The sequence below is a fragment of the Notechis scutatus genome, chromosome 3 (assembly GCF_049901735.1).
Source record: "Notechis scutatus isolate UNSWTSFEM ecotype Mainland chromosome 3, rNotScu1.2, whole genome shotgun sequence".
Taxonomy (NCBI): domain Eukaryota; kingdom Metazoa; phylum Chordata; class Lepidosauria; order Squamata; family Elapidae; genus Notechis; species Notechis scutatus.
This window is the reverse complement of record NC_142011.1, coordinates 35,936,137-35,959,432: the sequence shown is the minus strand read 5'-3', so window position 1 is coordinate 35,959,432 and position 23,296 is coordinate 35,936,137. Positions and strand designations below refer to the sequence as shown.

The window sequence follows — 23,296 nt, the reverse complement described above, 5'->3', positions numbered from 1 at the left end:
ACCGGAAGTGCTGGCGCCGCCATCTTTTTTTGATGAAAACGTGCTTCCAGTGAGCTTTCTACCCGGAAAAGCTCACCGGAAGCACTTTTTCATCAAAAAAAGATGGCGGCGCCAGCAAGCCAGCGGCCCGGTAGGACTTGTTCCGCGGCCCGGTGGTTGGGGACCCCTGCTCTAGTTCACATAGCGATAGAAGGAGGGAGAATGATGCACATTCAGACTTGCAAGATTCTGTTGTTATACCTTTACAATAAAATAATACTGACCTATATCCCATTTCTAGAAATGGGGGGGGGGGCTTTAAAGTTTAATATATTTTGGGCGGTTAATAGTTAATAGCTTTTTTGAACTGGTATTTAGTCGATTTGATTGATTTGTATATTTGAGATATTTGTTAAGAGAATGTGATGTAAAATGGTAATATACAATATACAAGTATGGCATGCAGAACCTATGGCACGCGCAGAGCCATCTCTGCAGGCACGTGAGCCGTCGCCCCAGCTCAGTTCCACTGCACATGCGCACGCACCTCCCGCCAGCCAGCTGATTTTCAGGTATCTGCCGTGCATGCATGGGGGGGCGCATGGGGGAGATGCGTGCGCATGTGAAGGGGTGGGAGGAGCGGGGGGAGGTCCCATGCACATGTGCAGGGGGTGGGGTGAGCACAGGGGGATCCTGCATGCATGCGTAGGGTGGGGAGCGTGCATTGCATTATGGGTGCAGGCATGCGTGTGCACTGTCATGCACGCACACATTTTGGCACGTGACAACGAAAAGGTTAGCCATCACTGGTACAGATGAAATATGTATAACCATTTGTGGATCCGCAATGCAAAGGATTAAAATTATTAGATTTGTGTGAGATACAAGCTGTTAACTGTTAACCCCCCAAAATATATTAAACTTCAAAGCCCCCTGTTAATATTATTATAATCTTATTATATTTAACTTGCAGAAATTCCACAAGTGGTTTCCAGACGTATCCAAACCATTGCCTCTAATCAACACAGTTAATTTTGCCCTCTGCCAATTCCATCAGTTTCAAAATCCATTTGTCCAGTGTTGGCAATTCCCTTTTCTTTCTAATATTTGGTACACATGATCTTGCAGCTGACACTGTATACAAAAATAATTAGGGTGGAGGTCATATATTTACTGTTAATTTTATGTTTGTTGCATAAACCTTTTTTCCATTTTTTCCTTTTTATTTTTCTGTATCTTGTTTGTAATTCTTGCTTTGTTGTTTTTCTTTGTACGGTGCAGTATTGGTATTTTATTTTTGGAAAAATAAATTTTAAAAAATGTAAAGGTTTCAGATCAGCATAAGCTGTGACATTGTCATCTGGAATGTAAATTTACTCTGTGGTCCAAGCCCAAATCAAAGCAGCTGTTTACAGCAGAATCAACTAACCCAACCTTAAGTGGTAGCTATTCTACTGAGCACTTTCAAATCTCCATTTTATTCAGCTTTTCTAATTTTCTTTAAACAAACACACTGGAAACCATTTAACAACAATTCTGATTTCTCCATAAGAATTACAAAATCCTCCTGGATAGTTTGCATCCATGTTTTTAAAAACTATTGAAGATTTACAGGAAATCATATACTAAATTGATTTCCGTTTCATATATTCTGGATTTTAATTCTGGATTCCTTTTTTATTATGTGATTTTGTTCCTTGTACTCTGTTCGCATGTTTAAATAAAAATATAACCAAATATTTATACAGATTATGTCACATGGTAATGTATTGTAACATGGTATAGGTTAGCTATTTAAAGTGTAACCTATTATAAAATGTATATAATCCAACTAATATGAGTAACTATGGAACACCTTTGGTCAAGTTATGCTGTCTATTCTGATTTTTTTTTTTTTTTTGCTTGCTTAATATAAACCAAGTTCTAATCTATTGGAATAAGGTGACATTCACTAAATCTCAGAAGCATATTTTTTTTCTTCTTGCTTTTGCATATCTGGAAAATTCTTAACATGGCCATTTACTTCCTGGGTAGGCAATTAACATGCAGATAGATCTGTCCTAAAATAAAATTAAGTAACAACAATGTAAATTATGCTGCTTGTATTAACATTTGTAATGCAGCTTTTACAAAGTACTGAAAATTAGGATCTCTGTAATGGAGAAGAGCTCCCTGGAAGTAGCTACATGATATATTAACACATAGTTTGGATTGTACATTTATATTCATTATATATCCCCTTTCAGGTAAGTAACGTTATGCAGAGTGAAGAAAAGGAATAAGAAATAATATTCTAAATAAATTAATAACATTCTAAATAAATTAAAACATTCTGAATTACAGAATGTACCTAAAGCTGAAGAGTTCAGATAAGAAAGTAGGACTGTACAGTGCATAAGATTGGACTTGATTCCAATCAATTGCTTCAGATCTCAAAGGACTTCTTGTCATCAAATTACTAAAGCAGTTGTGGGAAGAAATATCCATCTAGTCCAATTTCAAGTCAGGAGAAAGGCTCTGGAGACAAAATAGAGGCTGATTGGAAAGCGGGTCCATTTATTGATGAACAGGACCACATGTTTATGGTTCTGGGTGCAGCTAACCATATGGAATTGAGAGTGGGGGTTTTATACCTTCTCTTGGGCTTTGCACTTAAGCTTCCTGTTCCTGTGCAAGAACATGTATTCAGTTGGATGTTGTTAGACATCCATGGGGCATGTAGGGGTCATAGCTGGCTCTATAGGTTGTCTGAGCTAAGTTTGGTTGAAGTTTCTGAGGGTCATGCAATGTCCTTAGGAGATTGTGCAATGTAGTGAGCTCTCTGTCTTAGTGGGTTAATTTTATGTCCTGAAGGGTCATGTCTTAATCCCTTCACCCTGGAGCTGAAGGTCTTTTGTTTTGTAGATAGGTTGGCCCAGTCTTTTTTAATGGGCACAAAATATCTGCTGGGGGCGGAAGCTGGGGCTCTGAGTTTCTGTCTCTTAAGATTTTTTATTTCTCTTTTAGAGGAAATATTTTACCTTGCCTTCTTTAATATTACTCAAAATATTTCATTCTTCTAGGAGCAGGGGTGGGGTGGTTTAGTTTCCCACACAGCCATATCTTTTCCCAGGCTCACATGGCTATTGCTAGGAGGCTTTTGCAGCAGCCAATCCTGAAAACAGATGTGACCACTTTTATAAGTTGCCAAGAGGTATTGCATCTGCATTTTCACTCTGCTTTTCAGCATCAAATCTGAATGCACAAATGCAAGTGAAAACCATTCATAAAATGGGTGGAACTTAAAAGTTCAAAATTGTACTTTTTCTGTTTGAGTTTGTCAGTAAAAAATAAAACCTCTTTGTGCAGTATTCTGATCTGAATTTAATTACTATCATCTGCATTATTAATCTTCAATCTGGTAATAAAATATTGCTGCAAAACGTGACTTCTATTCTTCTTCCTGACAAAGCGCACAAGAATTTCCCTTGGTACATTTCTTAACTTTACAAACAACAAGTTGATTCCATACTCTTTTTCAAGTTCTGTTTTTACATCATCATCATCATCATTCTCCCCTTCCAAAAAAAGTTCGTTGAAGATTGAACAATGTTTTCTCTGATGTCTTTTCCGGGATCCTCTGAAATTGCTGTAAATCTCAAGCATTTCTTTTTCAATCCTGGTAATGCCACATTGTCTAAACCTTTTCCTGTCTTTCTATTTATTATTTTATTTCACTTTCAAAAATTTCCATTTTGTCATTAATTTAACTTCTCCAGTAACTTTATTTTATTTTATTTATGTACATCCCGCCTGTATTATTTGTACTAGTAACTCAAGGCAGTGAACATATCCAACATACATTTCTCCAATTTTCCTCACAACAACCACCTTGTGAGGTGAGTTGCGCTGAGAGACGGTGGCTGGCCAAACTCACCCAGCCAGCTTTCATGGCTAAGGCAGTACTTGAACTCTTGGTCTCCTGGTTTTGTGCCTTAACCATTAGACCAGCTGGCTCTCTTGTGATAGTTTCTTTAATTTGCTTTGTAAGTTTTTCCATCTTTACAGATTTTTCTTCTATTCTCACTTGAAAAGCAACCAGCTCACTTTTAATAGATTTAACAGATTCAGATTCTTCCTTCCCCGTTTCTTCAGACATCTGTTATATCCTCCTTGCTGTTTGTTGCTCCAACAATCCTCTCCCTCCCTCACCCTTGCAGCTTTTCTAGTGGTTGCCATTCTTTTACTTATAATTAAAAAGTAAAAGTCAATTACAAAGATGAAAATGAAAGGCAAGTTTCTCCCCCCCCCACCATCTTTTACCTTTTTGTTTTGTTGCTTTCAAAGACCTTTTTTTTGACAGTATCTGAAAGTAATTAAGAAAGTGAACATTTGGTCAAACTGAATGTCTTTTAAAAGGCTGCACTTAACATATGTGAGCACACTGTTTCTTTCTCAATCCCATTCAATCTACTCATGAGAAAACCACAGGACTTCCATCCCACAGTCTCAGCACAAGGTGAAGAAGTCCAGAGTGCAAGTGGGCAATCACTTGGTCTCTCCTTTATCCAGAAAAGCTTTGTTGGCCAGAAATCACTATTAGTTTCATTCACTACTTTCAACTCTATCTTCACTCCTTCAGAGACATCTAATCTGTCATAGAACCTCACCTGGAAGCCCAACAAGCTCCATGAAGATCTTGAGGTGATGAGTGTACATAACACAGAGACGCATGGCCATCACTGTCCATGCTGTTACATTTGAACCAGTTGAAGCTTCAAGTATTCCTCAAGGACAGATCAATGTAAAGACTGTAGTAGTTGAGCCACAAGTTGATTAGGGCATGAATGACTGTACATATTGTTCTATAGTATGTTAATAATATATACCTGAGTTTCACTTTGTGTGTTTGTTTATTTATCATGTTTGAATATTGATATAATCAAGGAATAACTCCAGGGAAATCCAGGGTTCAACTAAACAAACTAGTGGCCATGACACAAGTAAAGAAAAGTTACAGCTTTGATCACACTGTTGCAATCATCATTTTGACTTTTTGAACCCACGTATAGACTTTCACCCCTTCACCCTTAAACAACTTCCCAAGTTAAATTGACAAGGTTGCTGTTTGATCGTTTTTAGATGTCTGAGGTAATGAATGGGATTTATGTCTAACTCATACCATTCCATGCACATTGGCCAAATAGACTGCCAGAACTGCCATAACGTTCAAGTACCAAGAGTATCCTTTCTTTCATCAACCAGCAGTACATGTAGTAGTTTTCTGAATTCTTGTCACCATTTTTTCATTTTTGCACCTAGCATCTGTTGAATGCTCACTGAAATGCTATTAATACACATGGTCCTGCCAACGTAGCAATGTAGATAAAACATTTACAGTGATGATCTAAAATGAGAAATATTAAAATACCAAATCAAGGCATTTAAAGCAGGGCTGAAATATTTCATAAAAACACAACTTACTATTAGCCTCTCACATAAAATTTATTCCAGTGGGCCAACATGTATTAGAGAAAGGGGCTTTAGAAGGCAAGGGGCATTTCTCTTCTCATACTGGCAAAGAAGCATTGAAATTTTAAAAAAAGTAGGGGCAGGGCCTGAGATGACACTAGTGTTCCAACTAGGACCCCCCATAGCTGTACTAGGGCTGCAGGTCCCTGAACCCATGATTCCCCAGCTGGACCCTTCAAGTTATGGAGAATCTGAAAGATGGTGCTGCTATCCTTTTTTAAAAAAACTAAAATATGAGATACCAATAAATTTTCCCAATATTGTATGTTTAATTTTCTCCTGAATTAGCAAGCTAGATCAATCATTTAATACGCGATGCAGGTACCATGCAGTTGCCATAACAAATATCTGAAACAAATATCAAGATGGATATATTAGTTCAACCTCCAACTGCCTTGGGGTTTTGTTTAAGCTAGAATATAATATCAATTTAAGAAGCAAATTTCCTCTTTCCAGAAGAAAATTTTTCTGGTGTAATAAAAAAGAAAGAAATCAGAATATTTAGGAACAAAGTAGTTCCCCTCCCCATTATTTTTATGTAGTTCCGTTGTTTCTTTTCAATACTTACAAAGACTCTACCGTTTTATATGAAGTCAGCTATATGTTGCTTTATTACATCTTTATTCCCTTAGGAGATTTTGATATACCAAGAGAAATAACTTTCTTTGCCCATGATTGAAACCCAAGGTAAAACTTACTTAATTAATAAATGTATACTCCATCTTCACAAAGTATATAAAGCAAATAAAAAAACCAATACAGTACATCAAATGCTGATCACCTGAAGCTATAATTTATGTTAGCCATGGTTTGTAGTTTCTGGAAAGAATCAACATATTAAATTAAATAAACCACATTATTGAAACCTAATAAAGGGGGAGGGCCAAAGGAAAATATGAAGCTTATTTCACAAATAGGCTCATGCCTGCTTACCTCCGCAGCTACTACTCCTAAACAACAGCCCACAAAAGTCCATCTGTACAAATTAAAGAAATATGCAATTGCATGGGAGCAGCCCTATAATAAATAAAAGAATCATTATGCAAATGTCTCCCTCAGCATTAACTAAAGTAACCCAAATACACAACATAAATATCTCTCAAGATGTTGACTTGTGGAAGGGCTTCCTATGTATACTATATATCTGGTCAGCAGATGGTTTCTCATCCTCTCTGCATGTCCTGATAATTCCTTTGAAAGAAAAGTAGGACCCAATTTAAAGCACCATATTTGGACTATTTGCGATTTGATATTGATAGTTTCAAATTGAATTTAACTATATATGTTGAAAAGCAATTAAGTTGTAAAGCTGGTACGCACAACTAAAATAAACCTTAAACGATATTCCAATGATAACATAAACACCTTTTGGGGGGTTAATTTAATTTTGACTAAATCTTGGCATTTATGTGGACAAATCCATGATATGTGGTAACACATATCAGAAGTGGTTTGTCATTGCCTTCTTCCCAGGGTTGAGAGAAAGTGACTGGCCCAAGGTAACCCAGCTTGTTTCTGTGTCTAAGGTATTAGAACTTCTGTTATGCCAGTTCTAACTCAACTTCTTAACCATTAGACAGAATTGGCTCTTTTAATAATTGTTGTGTATGTCAGCCTTTGAGTCAGTACTGATGAATAAGATGCTAAACTTTCTAAGAGATTCAACATTCTATTTGGCAGACAAGCATATGAGAATTTTAAAAATGCAAATATTAATTACTTACATTATTAAGCGTCCAAAGTAGGAGAGCAATAAAGGTCCTATTTAAAAGTTATCAGTAAATTACTCTCTATAAATCTTTGTCTAAGGATTACAGTGATTATATAGCATGCAGATGAGCAAACATCCTTACTACATTATTGACATATCCAACTTTTCCTTGCTGACAGAGGTTCTCATCCAGAATTTCCTCAGATTCAGGGGACTTGATTCGCCTACAGCAAGCTTTTGGCCATGAGTCATGGGGCTGTTTTTCTTTGAAAAATTCAGCATTTTTAAAATCTCCAGATCCTAAAATTCCACAACACTGAAACTAAAAAAGAAAAAAGTATAGAAATAAAATCTTAGCCCCCTAAAGTTATTTAAGTTAATTTCTTTCAGATTCTTTTTGCTATTTGAATTTCTAAATTTTTGCAACCATTTCTGTCTACAATTCCTGGAATTATTTATTTTATTTTGCTGATATATTTACAAGAATTCAAGAGTAGTGACATTAGGCTGTCAATAAATAATATCATGTACTGATAATCTCATAAAAATGTCCGGTAGTAATGATAAATGATGATAAAGTATTTAGAAAAGATAATTTACTTAATTCTTTTTTTTTAGAGTAGACAACATCTTTGGATATCATTTATCTTCCTATATCAGGTTAATTCTTATAAGAAACAAGATGTAGAAATAAGCAGAAGATATGAAACTAATTACTCTTGTAAATTATAGGCAGCAACTGCCAGTCAGTTACCTCAAGCCCCAGGGTATGTATTCCAAAGGAGGAGAGGAGGGTGAAAAAGGAAAGAACAGTCAGAATTACACGATTTGTCAATAACTACTTTAACAGCAGAGCTTCTAATCTTAACAGTGTTTACTAAACGAGGCTACCTATATGTATATATAATCAAAGTTTAACTAAATTTAAGAATGGCTTCAATATATATATATATATAGAGAGAGAGAGAGAAAGGCAAATATAGAAATGCATGCGCACACACACACCAGAGGTGGTATTCAGCAGGTTCTGACCAGTTCTGGAGAACCAATAGCAGAAATTTTGAGTAGCTTGAAGAACCGGCAAATACCACCTCTGACTAGAGATTGGGCGTTGGTTCTTACCTGATACGCCTCTTCTCGTGGAACTGCGTAGAGCATCCAGAGAATGGGAGGTGCTCCAGTCTTCATTTCTCACAGGCTAAGTTATAATTAGGGAATGCTCCTCCTTCCTCCACGTGACCCCTCCTTGCGTTTCCCAGTTTCGCGAAGACGAGAGGACAAAAACACCCTCTAATCTTAACTATAGTACAAACTCAACTATATACAACAACGTCATTGGCCGAAACAGGATTCCCCACCAGACGGACCAAAAAAGGGTGGGGCTGGATGCTCTACGCAGTTCCACGAGAAGAGGCGTATCAGGTAAGAACCAACGCCCATTCTCCGTAGAACTGCTGCGAGCATCCAGAGAGTGGGACATACCAAAGCATGTGTGTCCTACGGGCGGGACTCCGTCTGGATCGGAATCTCCTGGGTATCTCTCGCCACCTGTTGCAGGACTCGCCTGCCAAAGGATGCTTCAGCTGAAGCGTAGGTATCAATTTTATAGTGGCGTATGAAGGGTGACGGGGAAGCCCAGGTGGCAGCCCGGCAAATGTCAAGAATGGAAGCCTGAGTGGCCCAAGCAACTGATGTAGCAGCACTCCTGGTAGAGTGAGCGGTTATTCCACTAGGGACCGGAAGAGCCTGAACCAAATAGGCCTTGGATATGGTGGCTCTAATCCAACGGCCCACTGTGGACGGGGATACCTTACAACCTAACGTCTTTGGCTGAAAGGACTGAAACAGAGACTCCGATTTCCTGATGGACCGTGTGCGATAGATGTAAATACGCAACGCCCTACGAACATCGAGGGTGTGCCACTGTCTTTCCCTTTCATGCAAAGGCTTTGGACAGAAATTAGGGAGGACCAACTCCTGTGCCCTGTGGAATGCTGAATTGATTTTTGGTAGAAAGGAAGGGTCTGGTCTCAAAACCACCCGATCAGGATGAAAAATACACAGATCTTTTCTCACGGATAGAGCTGCAATTTCAGATATCCTTCTAGCTGAGATTATTGCCACCAGAAAAACTACTTTAAAGGTAAGAAATTGAAGTGTTGCCTCTCTGAGAGGCTCAAATGGAGGCTTAGTCAAGGCCAAGAGAACCTTGTTAAGGTCCCATGTCGGGTATCTGTGCACCACTGGAGGACGCAAGTTGGAAGCCCCTTTAAGAAAGGCCTTAATCCGAGGGTGGTGGGAAAGAGGACCGAATGAGCCGCCAGCCACCACCGTTGAGAGAGCTGCGACCTGCCTCCTCAAGGTATTGGGTGATAAGCCCCCATCTAGGCCGTCTTGCAGAAAGGCCAGGATCTGGGCAATGGAAGGAGAACGTGGATCGACGAATGATTTGTGACACCACTTACAAAAACTGTTCCAGGTTGCATCATAGATACGAGTAGTAGAAGGTCTCCTGGCAGCCAAAATGGTATTAATGACCTGGGCCGACAAGCCCTCCTCAATTAGTCTTTCCCGCTCAACCTCCAAACGGCTAACTGAAGCCATTGCGGCTCTGGATGAAGGAGTGGGCCTTGTGACAGAGAGATCTGCTCTGGTGGAATCCTCCACGGCGGGGCTATCGACAGATTGCGCAGGTCCGCAAACCACGGTCTCCTGGGCCAATACGGAGCCACCAATACGACCTCTGCTCTCTCGAATATTAGTTTCCGAATCACCCTGGGAATCAACGGAAATGGAGGGAAGGCGTACAGCAGCCCGGGAGGCCACGGGCAACACAGGGCATCGTGGTCCTCCGCACCGTTGGAGGGATAACGGGAAAAGAACCGTGGTGTTTGCGCGTTGAGTGGCGAAGCAAAGAGGTCTACCAAAGGCTGGCCGAACATGGCTGCTGCCTCCCTGAACAGGCGTGGGTGTAGACGCCACTCTGCTTGGTCCAGCGTGGCCCTGCTGAGCCAGTCAGCTTGGATGTTGGAGGTTCCGGAGATGTGCTCCGCTCTGATGGACAGCAGGTGTGCTTCTGCCCACCGACACAGTCGCTCGGCCTCCCTCATGAGGAGAATGGAGTGGGTACCCCCTTGACGATTGATGTGGGCCTTGGTCGTAGTGTTGTCCGTAAGGACCAGGACATGGCGCCCTCTCACCTGAGGAATGAAAGCTCGGAGGGCCAAGTACACTGCGCGAAGCTCTAACCAGTTGATGTTTCGGTTTTGCTCCGCAAGAGACCAAACTCCCTGGGCCGATAGCGATTGCAGGTGAGCCCCCCATCCAGAAAGACTTGCGTCCGTCGTGAGAGTGATCCTTTGAGGCTCCTTGAACAGATGTCCTGAGTTGACAGATGGACGAGTCCACCAAAGGAGAGAGGCGAGGACCCTTGGAGGTACTTTCACCACCAGGCCTGATGTGCTCCTTCCTGAATGCTGGTATGGTAGGAGGAACCACTGCAAGGATCTGGAATGCAAGCGAGCCCAAGGGATAATAGAGATGCAAGAAACCAGCTTTCCCAGCAGCTTGGATAGACTGAGCAAAGATGCCTTCCCCGTTTGCCGGATAGCCCTGATAGCTGCGTGGATACTAATGAGCCTCTCCTGAGAGAGAAAAACTCTCCCTTCCACAGAATCAATCACAGCCCCCAGGTGGGCTATACGCGTGGAAGGACTAAGCTGACTTTTCTCCCAATTGACTAAAAAACCGTGGGCCTGGAGAACCGAGAGGGTAGTGTTAGTATCACTCTCGGCCTGATGTCGGGAAGGGGATGCGACAAGGATATCGTCAAGATAGCAATGGATACGTATGGGGACCTGTCTAAGGTGCGCTGCTATAGCCGCCAACACGTTAGTGAAGGATCTCGGGGCCGAGACGAGACCAAAGGGGAGGGCCACATACTGAAAATGCTGATTGTTATAGCAAAATCTCAGATATTTAGAATACGAGGGATGGATGGGAATATGGAGATAAGCCTCGGAGAGGTCGACAGACGTAAGCCAATCTCCTTCTCTGATGCTTTGCAAAATAGACTGTAAAGTCTGCATTTTGAACTTACGGTGAATAACAAAGCGATTGAGTCTCTTAAGGTCTAAAATGGGTCTCCAACCGCCGGAATGCTTAGGCACCAAGAATAGAAGGGAATAGAAACCCCTTCCTCGTTGTGAAGTTGGTACAGGTTGGATGGCCTTAATATCAGACAGATGTTTGATTGCAGAGACCATGAGGGCCCGCTTAGTAGGATCCCTGGAAATGGGTGAAATCCTGAAATGTTTAGGCGGGGAAGTACGAAACTGTAGGACCAGGCCAAAACGCACGGAGCTTCTGACCCAAGCATCTGAAGTGGATTCCTCCCATTGGTCGGCAAAATGCCTGAGGCGGCCGCCTATGGGATAAAGACCTGTAATCCTATCTAGGTCGGCGGGACGCCCTGCCCCCAGCCCCCCTAAAGGGCCTTCTGTAGCTGCCCCCTCTTCTGCTTCTGTCTCCCGAATCACTCCGGTCCTGGTAGGATGACCGGAATGACGGGGAACCCTGAAACCTAGGGGTGAATGATGGCTGGAAGGGGGAACGAAAGGAGCCCCTCCGAAAGGGCTGGGATCCCCTAGATTCCTGTCTACGAAAAAGCGAGGGCAAGAACTTTTTCTTGTTCCGAGTTTCCAGCAGTAAAGGTTCAAGCGCGGGCCCGAACAGTTTTCCCTTTGAGACAGGGGCTGAAGCCAACTTGGACTTATTTTTTATGTCAGCTTGCCAGTGCCGAAGCCAAAGTAATCTCCCGGCAGTTACATGGGAAGAGATGGCTCGGGATGAAAACTTAACAGAGTGAAAGGTGGCGTCGGCTGCAAATTCTGCCGCCGCCGTGATTTTTGCAATATCCTGATGGGCCCTGGTGTTATCTGGGGGGATATGCTGCTTCAGCTGTCTAAGCCACCTAATGGAAGACCGGGTGAAGAAGGAGGCGGCAGTGGCTGACCGAATGGCCCAAGCATCAGATTGGTGCGCTCGTCGGAGCGCCATCTCTGCTCGCTTGTCCTCTGGCTTCAACGCTTCCAGTGCATCGGTAGGGTTGGAGGAAGAGGCTAGTCTTACAATTGGGTCATCCACCTCCAGGGTATCCAACATAGCGGAGAAATCCGGGTCAAGATTAAATAACCTCTTGTCCTGACTAGAGGGGGCGGGGGAAGGGCCCACCGAAGCCAACTGTCTGGCAACCAAATCTGAAAAGATCGGGGGGGTCGGAATAGTGTCAGCCTCTACCACCGGCTGCCTGAACATTAGGTCATCTGGATCCTCTGGGTTCGATGGAGGAGGGTCGGAGGGAGACTGGGAAGTCAGACCTGAAGCGTTTTTTGCTTTGAAAAGTAAAGACTTAAATAAATGAGGTTTGAAAAGACCAACAGTAGGAGATTGTTCAGGAAGAATGCCCTCATCTTCTGACATCTCCCCTTCCATAGGCTCTGTCTCAAAAAAAGGCTCGGAATACTGTAAGGACCCTCTATCAGAGCCTTCGTCCTCCTCGAAGGGCTCAAAGTCCGCTGCCTCCTCCTCGCGGGTGTCCTCCCCCTCTGGGAATGGGGCATCCATATGGGAAGGTACCTGACCATGCTGAGACGCTGGTCCGGAGAGAGACCTTCCGGATAAGGAGCCAACCTCGGGAGTCCTTTCACGGTTGTCCGGTCTGGACAGCTGTTGCATTCCTTCGGCTATCCCTTGACGGATGGCAGACTGCATCCATTCCTTAACACTATCCAGGATGATGACTGCAACAGGATCTTCAGGGCGAAGGCCTGCAGCGGTTGGCGTGAAGGTCGCCTCGGGCGCACGGGTGGGCTGGCAGCCCTGGGTGTTACCGCACCTGGAGGGGGAAGATTGACTTGGCAGAGGGGGGGGTGGAGGTAGAAGGTAAGGCAGGTGTAACAGAGTGTGATTCTCTAGCCCGTTTGCTAAACTCTTTCTCTAGGGCCTTATGGCGTCTTAATGCGTCTCTTTGAGCGGTACTGGAAGAGTCCTTGTCCCTTTTGCGAAGGTAGTGCGTTTTAGATTTGGCCTTCAAAGAAGAGCCAGTAGGATTAGCCTCTGCCATGCTAACAAACAAATAATTGTCAATAAGAAAGGCGGTTGGCACGCCCAGGAGTTCGGCCTACAATGCAAGCCGGTTTTCCCAAGGTTGGGTCACGTCCCCCTTTTGGAATAAAAAATTTTTTATTCTCTTAATTCTAATTCTTAACTTATGTAACTATTTATTAATTACTAGAATTATTCTTATTAATCAAATTCATATATATATATATATATATATATATATATATATATATATATATATATATATTATAAAGGAAGAAAAATCTATCTAAAGCTACTAACTATATAAACAAAAATTATTTACTATGTCTTAAGTTGTGGGCTAGGCCCAAAGGAAAATGAGGCCAATTAAATTTTAGCAGCAAAAAAAGGCCTTCTACCTCAAACCTCAAATCCAAATAAATTAAATGAACGCTGAGGCCAAACTATGAAAATATATATATATAAAGAGTGAACAAATAGTGAACAAATAGGCCTCCTAGGCAGCCCCCCAACAACAATGGGGAGTATGTGCCAGCGCCTCTAAAAGAGCTGCGGGCAAGGAAAGAAGCCAACAATAAAATTAAGAAAAGCAACAGGGCACGGAGCCACAGTACTCTCTAAAAGTAAAAAAATTGGTCCACGCGGCCTGACGGTCCCGCTAAGGGCCTGCAAAGACCATGCAGCTCAACGAAAAGAAAAATAAAATTCGTTTTATTCTTTTTTTGAATGAATTAAAAATGGCGCCGGCCACGAGGCGAGCTCAAAATGGCCGCCCGGCACTGAGCGCGCGTTTCAGAGGCGCACCAGCCCTAATCAGAAACCAAGAAATCCAAAATCACTAATAAAGGGCTGGGAGAGGAAGCGTTGCTTCCTCTAAGGCGTTCTGGGGGGAAGACGCAATCAGCGTGCTAAAAATAGCGCAGGCTATTCAAGCGGCTGAGCCCAGCACGCTTGAAACGGCAGAGGAAAAGGGGGAGGAGGGGTGGGGGGGGGGGGGCGAAAGGCTCCGTTACCTTATCTCCCTCCTGAGAGCGAAAAAGCTCTTGAACTAAATTTAGAGCAAATACCAAGGCACAGGGACAAGGAGAAAATAGTATTAATCAAACCTGACACAACGAAAACGAAAGAAACCTGAAACGGCCAAGGAACAGTAAATTAGCAGCCTGTATTTCTCAAAGGCTAAGCGAAAACTGGGAAACGCAAGGAGGGGTCACGTGGAGGAAGGAGGAGCGTTCCCTAATTATAACTTAGCCTGTGAGAAATGAAGACTGGAGCACCTCCCACTCTCTGGATGCTCGCAGCAGTTCTACGGAGAATTTACAGTATCCTTCCCCTGCCACGCTCACCAAACCATGCCCACAGAACTGGTAATAAAAAAAATTGAATCCCAGCACTGACACACACATACATACACACAGACACCCTATGGGTGGTATGTATCCTGCTCAATCTCTGTTCCCCTACCAGAGGAGTTTAAGCCTTCTGCATATTATCTTAACTGTTCCTGGGATCTGTTGGAACCACTCTCCCAGCCTAGGCCTCAAAGTCTCTAATTTGCCTACTGGAATACACAGACATGTAATTTTAAAAAGAGCAATGTTTTCAAATATATTAAGTATTTCTATACAAAATATATTTCTATAAATAGAGGTGATCTGTTACAAGTTTTTGCTGATATAACTTAAAAATAGAGACTAAATGTAAAAAAAAATTAAACAAAATTAAACAAAAAATAGAGACTAAATGTAAAAAAAAAAATTAACTGGACCCTAAACGAATGTACAACTGAACCCATGCATGCAACCTTCTACAATGTTGTTACAAATCTGGGACTGGAATAACTAGTAACCAACAATACTAGACTTAACAACTGCCTCGATCTCATCTTCTGCAATAGTTTGAATTTAATTTATGGAATACAAACTAAAGAACCCTTTTCCAACAGTGACCATAATATGATTGACTTTTGTCTCAACATACGCCCACACAAAAATCATCACAATGACGTAATCCCCAATTATTACTTCAAAAAAGGCAACTATGATCTTATAGACAACGATCTCTCATCCCTTGATTGGCAATCTCTATTCACTGGATGCAATACTGTTGAAGACCATTACAACATATTTTTACTTGAAGTCAAAAGAGTCATCAAACTATATGTATCAATAACAACACCCCCCAAAAAAACAAAAAACAGATTACCCATAACAATAAGGAAACTTCAATCCAAAAAGAGATCACTCTGGTGGAAAAACAAATCTGGTCACGTTGCCAACTTCAAAAGCAGACACAAAAATTTATGCCACCAGATAAAGACTGAATGCACCAATTATCACATTAAACAAGAGGAAAACCTTCTACGCACCAATTCCATCTGCGTTTTTTACAATTTTGTAAACAACAAACTAAAAGACTCAAGGTCCATCCCACCCCATAGAACCTAAAGGTAAAGAGTGCAACGACGATACCATTAAAGCCAACATCTTTAACACATTCTTTGGCTCAGTATTTGTAAACAGCAATGGATCATGCCCAATATTTCTTAGCCGAATCACAGAAAACTACAATGATCTAATACATATTGATTTTACAGAAGACAATGTTGAAAAAGCACTACGCAATCTAAAACCATCTCTATCTATTGGACCGGATGGAATATGTGTCTACTTCTTAAAAAAGCTATCCACTGCCATAGCCGAACCTCTAAGCATAATCTTTGGAAAATCTTTCAGGACCAGGTCCTTGCCTAACCTATGGTAACAAGCCACAGTCATCCCCATCTTCAAAAAGGGAGATCCCAGCCTAGTTGAAAATTACAGACCAATCTCTTTATGCTGCGTCACCTGTAAAGTCATGGAATCAATTATTAACCAATACATTATCCTCCACTTAGAGACAAACAACCTACTCTCTAATAAACAATTTGGTTTCAGAAAAAAACTATCCTGTAATCTGCAACTCTTACACTGCAAAAACATATGGACTACATAACATGATCAGGGCAAAACAATAGATTCAATCTACATAGACTTCTGTAAAGCCTTTGATTCAGTGGTACACAACAAACTACTCCTAAAACTAAAATCTTATGGTACCTCTGGACAACTGCATAACTGGATAGAAGCATTCCTGTCAAACAGACAACAAATGGTCAAAATTGGGAGTGTCCTTTCAAATTCTGTACCTGCCAATAGTAGTGTCCCCCAAGGCAATGTCCTAGGACCAACTCTCTTCATACTCTACATAAATGACCTCTGTGATCATATTAAGAGCAACTGCATTATCTTCGCTGATGATGTAAAGCTGTTCAATACCACAGACAATACTGCTACCCTTCAAAAAGATCTTGACAATGTATCAGAATGGTCAAACAAGCGGCAACTTCAAATCTCAACAAATAAATGCTTTGTCTTACATATTGGCAAAAAAAAACAGAAAAAAAATACAAGGTGAATAGTCAAGACCTTGTTGATGATCCAAGCTCTGTAAAGGACCTTGGAATACTCACCTCTAATTGCTAGAGCCCACTGTAACTACATAGCCAAAAAGGCATTAAGAGTTGTTAACCTAATCCTACGTAGCTTTTTCTCTGGTAATATTACACTAATAACTAGAGCATACAAAACATTTGCTAGACCAATACTCGAACACAGCTCATCAGTCTGGAACCCACATTACATATCTGATATTAGCACAGTTGAGAAAGTCCAGAAATATTTTACAAGAAGAGTTCTCCACTCCTCTACTCATTGTAGAATACCTTATGCCACCAGACTTGAAATTCTAGACCTAGAAAACCTTGAATTACACCATTTTTGGTCTGATCTAAGTATGGTATATAAAATCATACATTGCAATGACTTACCTGTCAATGAATAGTTCAGCTTCAACCATAACAACACAAGAGCACACAATCGATACAAGCTCAAAGTTAACTGCACCAAACTTGCTTACAAGAAATACGACTTCAGCAACAGAGTGGTCAATGTCTGGAATACTCTACCTGACTCTGTGGTTTCTTCCCCGAACCCCCAAAACTTTAACCTTAGACTGTCTACTATTGACCTCACCCCTTTCCTAAAAGGTCTGTAGGGGGTGTGCATAAGCGCACCAACGTGCCTACCATCCCTGTCCTATTGTTTCTTTTATTTTTCTTATATGTACCCATTTCATGTATTCATAACTATGTATATACTTATACCTATTATCTTGTAAGCGATTGACAAATCAAATAAATAAATAAATAAATAAAATCTTCTGTTTTAAGAATCAAAGGATTCTTTAAGATTACTTTGTGCTATGTTAATTTTTAAGCCATTATATACAATAGTATCAAGTACCATGTATCCAAAGAAAGACTTTAGTTTTTCATTATTTTGTTATGTTACACCTAACAACAAAAAAGATTTAACTTGTTTTGTTCCCATTTGTATGTCCTTGGAAAAATAGATTTAAAGCTACAGTTTTATTAAATATTAAAAACTCTTGTACAATCTTTCCAGTTTCCTCAAAAATGTTCAACTAAATGATAACATGCATCAGTTTGATTACATCTCTTTCAAAATAGTATGCAAATTTTCAATTTATCTGATTAAGGAAATGGCCAATACTTGTCCATTTTCTGATATAGATATAAAAGAAATTTAATGTCATGAAGAGTTCAAATTGAATCATAACATTTATATTAATTTCTCTTTCAATGCTATTTTAAGGCTTTTGAGAGAACAGAATGCATTGGATACAAGACTTTTGTATAATATTTAAGTGGTATACTCATTTTACATATTGTGGTTATATACCATTTTGCAAATACTCTTAATATGCGTGACTGACAAACTCTCATGACCTTAAGATAAAATCATTGCTCTTGATTACCATGATCATGAAGCCATTTAAAGCTTTAGAGTATACATTAGTGCCATCGTCTCCCTCATACTTCTGGGCCAGCTGATTTACAAGGTATCTGTCACGGATCTGAAAAAAGTGTAGAATTTATCTTATTACCAAGTACAAAGCCTCAAGTGGTTATGCTAGACATGGTAGGCATGTGAAGTTTTATGTCAGCAATCATATTTTCTAAGTATTCTTTTACCAGTTATACATTAGAAATCCAATGAAGGGGCATTTCCCCCCCCCTCAAGATTCATCCACAAGGCCAGTGTATGACAAATCCAATAAGCAATCTATTTCCCCTAGTAAGTGTGATTCTATTGATTCAAAGATATGTCTACACGGAAAAGGCTTATGTTTGTATGAAGAGAGTTCTAAAAGCATTAGAAGAACTGTTTTGGAGGCTTTAGGATAGCAAAGGAAGCAACAAGAATAAGAAATTTCAGATAAGTAGTCTAATCCCTGACTCATTATTACCTTTGCTGCAAAGAAATAAAGGAGTAGAATGATCAGAAGCTTCACAATGGAGATCACCAGGACCAGTTTGACGAGCTGTAAAGTGAAAATAACATGCAGAATTAGGCCCATCTCTTCTATACATACACAAAAGACTCCAACTTGCAGGTCATATTCTCCACATGGAGAACAATCAAGTCCCCAAGATGGCAATGAGATGGACCCTCCCACCCACAATGCCAAATGACCAGGAGGATGCCTCAAAATGCTTGTTGAAGAACATTCATGGAAGATTTAAGGACTCTAAGCATCACACGGGGAGAAACTGAAGGACTTGCTCAAGACCAAAACTGCTGGAGATACTGTGCTGTCCAATATGCTACATAGCATGGGAGGATCTCATGCTAATGCTTCCATACAAAATGTTAGAACTGGATGTCATGTATCAACCTAATCAGGAAGTCTCTATTAATGACAATATGCTTTATTCCTAAATTTCATTTTCTTGTAATAATTTATGCTGCATCTAGCAGAATTATGCAGGACTAAATCACAGCTCTCACAACTACCAGACTGCATTATTCTTAGCCATTGCACATAATGTTTCAAAGCCATGATATGAATTCCAAACTTAGAAATCTCTTGTAATGCATGTTTGTAATGTTGAGTCTTTATACCAGTGGAATCCTTTCACTTACATTCTTCAACAGCTTTATATCTTCAGCAACTGTTGCATATATGCCCAAATAGCTCAGCCATGAGACCAGTAGACCCATAAGGAGGAGGATAGAAGCTGCTATATTTAAGAAATAGTTTGGATGGATATCCAGAATTCTTTTAGGGTCAATGATTGCCCAGATAGCCACAATAATAAGGCAGAGTGACCCAATCTGAAAAAATACAGAATAACCATTCAATGTAAAAGTCCTCTTTAATACTCTTTAAAAATTCTAGTAGTGTTTAACTTAGCTAACAGATTTTCTGATGAGAAAATAGTATTCCCGTAGAAATCCAGTTCCAAGGGGAAGACTGACTCATAAGGCAAGGGTGGTTAGATACTAATTTTGGTCAAGATTAACAAGAGGTCTATGAGGCTGCCATCTGGATACCAAAGCACACCTTTAATAGACATTACAAGTCTCACATATCAGCATTCTGTGGAAAATCTTTTGGCAATTTAAAGCTTCAAGGATCAGTGGGACAAGGCAGTATTGGAAGAATATTAACTGTAGATCCCACTCCAGGTAGACAGTTTTTCAACATACCTAGCTATTTTCCTTCAGAAAAACCCCCCAGAAATTACCTATTGTATAGCAGGTTACTGTTTTTCTTTAGTCAAAGAGGCTAGCTAGTCCCATGCAAACTCCCTGCAGATTGCTGGTGAATTCATAGAGTTTGTGGTAGACCACCAGGTGAATTTCTGCCGACCAATGCTGATTTACAGAACACAGATTGAGAATTTAAAAAATCTGAGAATTTACTTAGGGCTTTCCTAGACATATAAAATTACACATAAAACAGAAAATAAAATGACAAAAAAGAACAAATGGCAGACACCATTCAATGTGAGCAAATGTAAAATGATGCAACTTAATGCTAAAAAGGGGGTATGATTGAGCATATAAAATTATATGTGTGGATAAAGTGGACAAGAATAAGCTATTTTCCCCTCTTAAAATACTAGAACTAGACATAAGCCTATGAAACGGAATCTTGGAAGAATCAGGCAAAAAATTTTTTTTTACACAACGTGTAATTAAATTTTGGAATTTGCTGCCACAAGAATGATGTTGGCTACCAGTTTGAATAGCCTTAAAAACTGGGTTGGACAAATTCATGGGAGTCATGGGAATCTGTGTGTATTAGCACTGATGGCAGTGTGACTGTTTCTGAAGACTATTTGCTTGGAAATTAGTGGTGCTTCCTTCTTTAGTTGGTTGGCATCTATGACAACAAATTGCTGGATCAAATAGGCTGGAATCTAATCCAGTGGGCACTGCTTATGTTGAAGTACAGTCTATCAGAATTTTCCTGAATTTCATTATTTGATTATAAGAATTTAAAATTTATAAGCATACCTGTCCCGCCCCCCCACTGTATACACAGTGTTGAGGAATGTTGCACAATAAGGAAGCATTTCAGATTTTAGCAAATTAGATAACTGACCATCCACCTGAGATAATGCACGAGGCTTAAGCAGTTCTCATTTAGGTAATGAGCCAAGTTTGAAGGGGGATTTATTTTAAGCACAGTCCTATAATACTTACAAACACCAGAACACAGAAGAAAAACATCAGGTATTTCATGCAAAGTACAGTATCCATTTTAGTTGAGTTGTTTGAATTTCAGCAGAAATAAGTAACGGTCTCTGGAGAGAAAGGAGAGAGATCAATATGGGTTTGTCTTAGCTCTATCTTAAACCAGATATATACTGGTAATATGAGTATTACCTTGCTCATAAATTGCCCAGAATGAACCTGTATTCTTAACTGAACATCTATTCTGATTGTTTAAAATTGTCTTGGTTGTTTAAAATTGGCTAACATTTATCTGAATTAGGTGGTATTTAACTATTCTGAAAACTGAATATGTTACCTGAAATTTTGGCAATCTATACATCTAATATCTTTAGACATTTCAAAATTACAAAGGTTCCTAATGATTGTATGGCAAGGGCAATTTAGAAGCTTATTGTATGCTTCAAATCTTGTAAATAATGGCACAGATATATAAAGATCAGTTCTAAAAGCATATTAGAGCTACATGAAAAGTTAACTTATTTACTGGGGACTTCTGGCTCTGTTAAAATCTCTTTGTAATTCCTCTCTGGACAAGGAGAGGATTTGAAATTACCCATAAGTGCTCCAGACAGTTGCATCTTGCAAGGAGACCACAAAACAGAGCTTTATATCTGTTTGAAGCTCTGGGAGACAAAGGAAAACAATCTTCACTACATTTGGTGACTTCAAAATGACCCCAGGTTCACATATTTCCTTTTCTATTTTTTTTTAAAAAATTGCTTATTAACTGCTTTTCAGCTGTTAGGGTTATTTAGCAGTGTTGGCTCAGTGGTTTGAATGCAGTACTGCAGGCTACTTCTGCTGACTGCCGGTTGCCAGCAGTTCAATTCTCACCAGCTCAAGGATGAATCCGCCTTCCATCCTTATGAGGTCGATAAACTGAGCACCCAAATTATTGGGGACAATATGCTAACACTGTAAATTCTTAGAGAGGGCTGTAAAGCACTGTGAAGCACTTATAAATCTAAGTGCTATTTCTATTGCTATTCGAAACCATTGGAATTACAAATGTTATTGGACATTAGGTGAGTTTCCTTCAATCCTTACCAAAGGAAGCTTTAAATACAAGTTTAAAAATAGTTTTAATAAACAGCAAAAGGATGATTAGAGCATTGATTTTGGAAAATTAAAAAGAAACCAAGAATCCAAATGTATTTGAAATAAGATTTTCAGATTCATTATAAGAATTCTGGCCATAGGAAAATGCTGTTGTTTTGAATTCTTTAAAAAAAAAACATGTTAGGATGGGACTTTGAAGATTGGACATGAGGGGGAACCAAAAGGAACTGAAGAAGGAAAAGAACATTTAAATTTGACTTACTAATACAGAATGGAGCAAAATACTTCTACACTGCATGTATTGATGGATATTTGTGATCCAGAAGTTAATTTTAAGAGTGTTTGCCATTATAGATATAGCTGTTTTTAAAAGTTGTTATGGAAGAAGAACAAGTTTTACCACACAGGGCTAAGATTGATCTAAAAGTGATCTAAAAATGGCAGACTATAAGAATTATATAAAAAAGATGCTACACTTGATATACAAATGAAACCAGATAAAATCTTAAAAATTAAAAGGCTACTCAAATAACAAACCAAAAGACTGACCTAGATAATTTTTCTAAACTGAATTTACAAAGGAGACTTGTTAAAGTTTTGAAGAGTTTTGTGAGAAGAAACAAAGAAAATAAATGAAAATAAATCAAATTCTAAGACATTATTTGAGGGGGTTAAGGATCAAGATTATTTAAAGTGAAATAGTTTATTTGATCAAAGTTAAAATAGGTATGTTGTTATCTCTAGCAACCCTTAATGCACGGCTGTCAAACTCATGGCCTGCAGACCAGATGCGTCACGCACTGACCACGACCCCGCCCAGTTTAGCGAAGGGGGAAAAAGTCCCGATATGTTACATGATACTGTCTGACAACACGAGTTTGACACCCCTGCCTTAATGGGCTTTTGTTCACCAGGACTTTAAGAGTTTGTAGATAACATATGATAAGCTACAGAAAGAAGAAATTTTTTGTTGCATTTTAAGAGAAGGTATAAGTTACAAAAATTGTTTTACCGCATATAACTGAGAAATCAGTTCCTTAAATATTTTTTCTTTCCTTCTTCCTACTTTCTTTCCTTTCCTGCACTTTCTCTTTTTTACTTTATTTCTTTAGTTTGTATTCTTTAATTGTAACATTTACTAAAATTATAATTAAGTTAACCACTTTACTGAATGCAGCAAGCAGACACTTTTGTATACTATATATACAATGGAATATCCTGGAAAACAGTTTTGCAGACTATTTGCTCATTTTCTGGGTGAAAACAGTATGAAGTAAGAATA

General features: G+C 39.7%; 1 protein-coding gene across 1 annotated transcript; it reads right to left on the bottom strand.

Annotated features, from left to right (window-relative positions):
• Positions 1–188: 188 nt before the first annotated feature.
• LOC113420795 (tetraspanin-18-like) lies at positions 189–21,019 on the bottom strand. Its single transcript, XM_026680883.2, has 6 exons — positions 20,923–21,019; positions 19,354–19,545; positions 18,677–18,751; positions 18,185–18,283; positions 7,344–7,523; positions 189–6,507 (listed from the first exon to the last, which is right to left on the bottom strand). The coding sequence occupies exons 1-6, from the start codon at positions 20,977–20,979 to the stop codon at positions 6,328–6,330; spliced, it is 783 nt and encodes a 260-aa protein (XP_026536668.1). The 5' UTR covers positions 20,980–21,019; the 3' UTR covers positions 189–6,327.
• Positions 21,020–23,296: the final 2,277 nt, after the last annotated feature.

What these genes read in the sequence shown, in the direction of transcription:
- LOC113420795 (XM_026680883.2), bottom strand. Translation starts at nt 20,979, where the DNA reads ATGGATACTGTACTTTGCATGAAATACCTGATGTTTTTCTTCTGTGTT. An exon ending in TCTTCTGTGTTCTGGTGTTT is followed by an intron (nt 19,546 to 20,922) that starts GTAAGTATTATA and finishes GTATTTTTTCAG; the next exon opens with ATTGGGTCACTCTGCCTTAT. An exon ending in ATATAAAGCTGTTGAAGAAT is followed by an intron (nt 18,752 to 19,353) that starts GTAAGTGAAAGG and finishes TTCACTTTACAG; the next exon opens with CTCGTCAAACTGGTCCTGGT.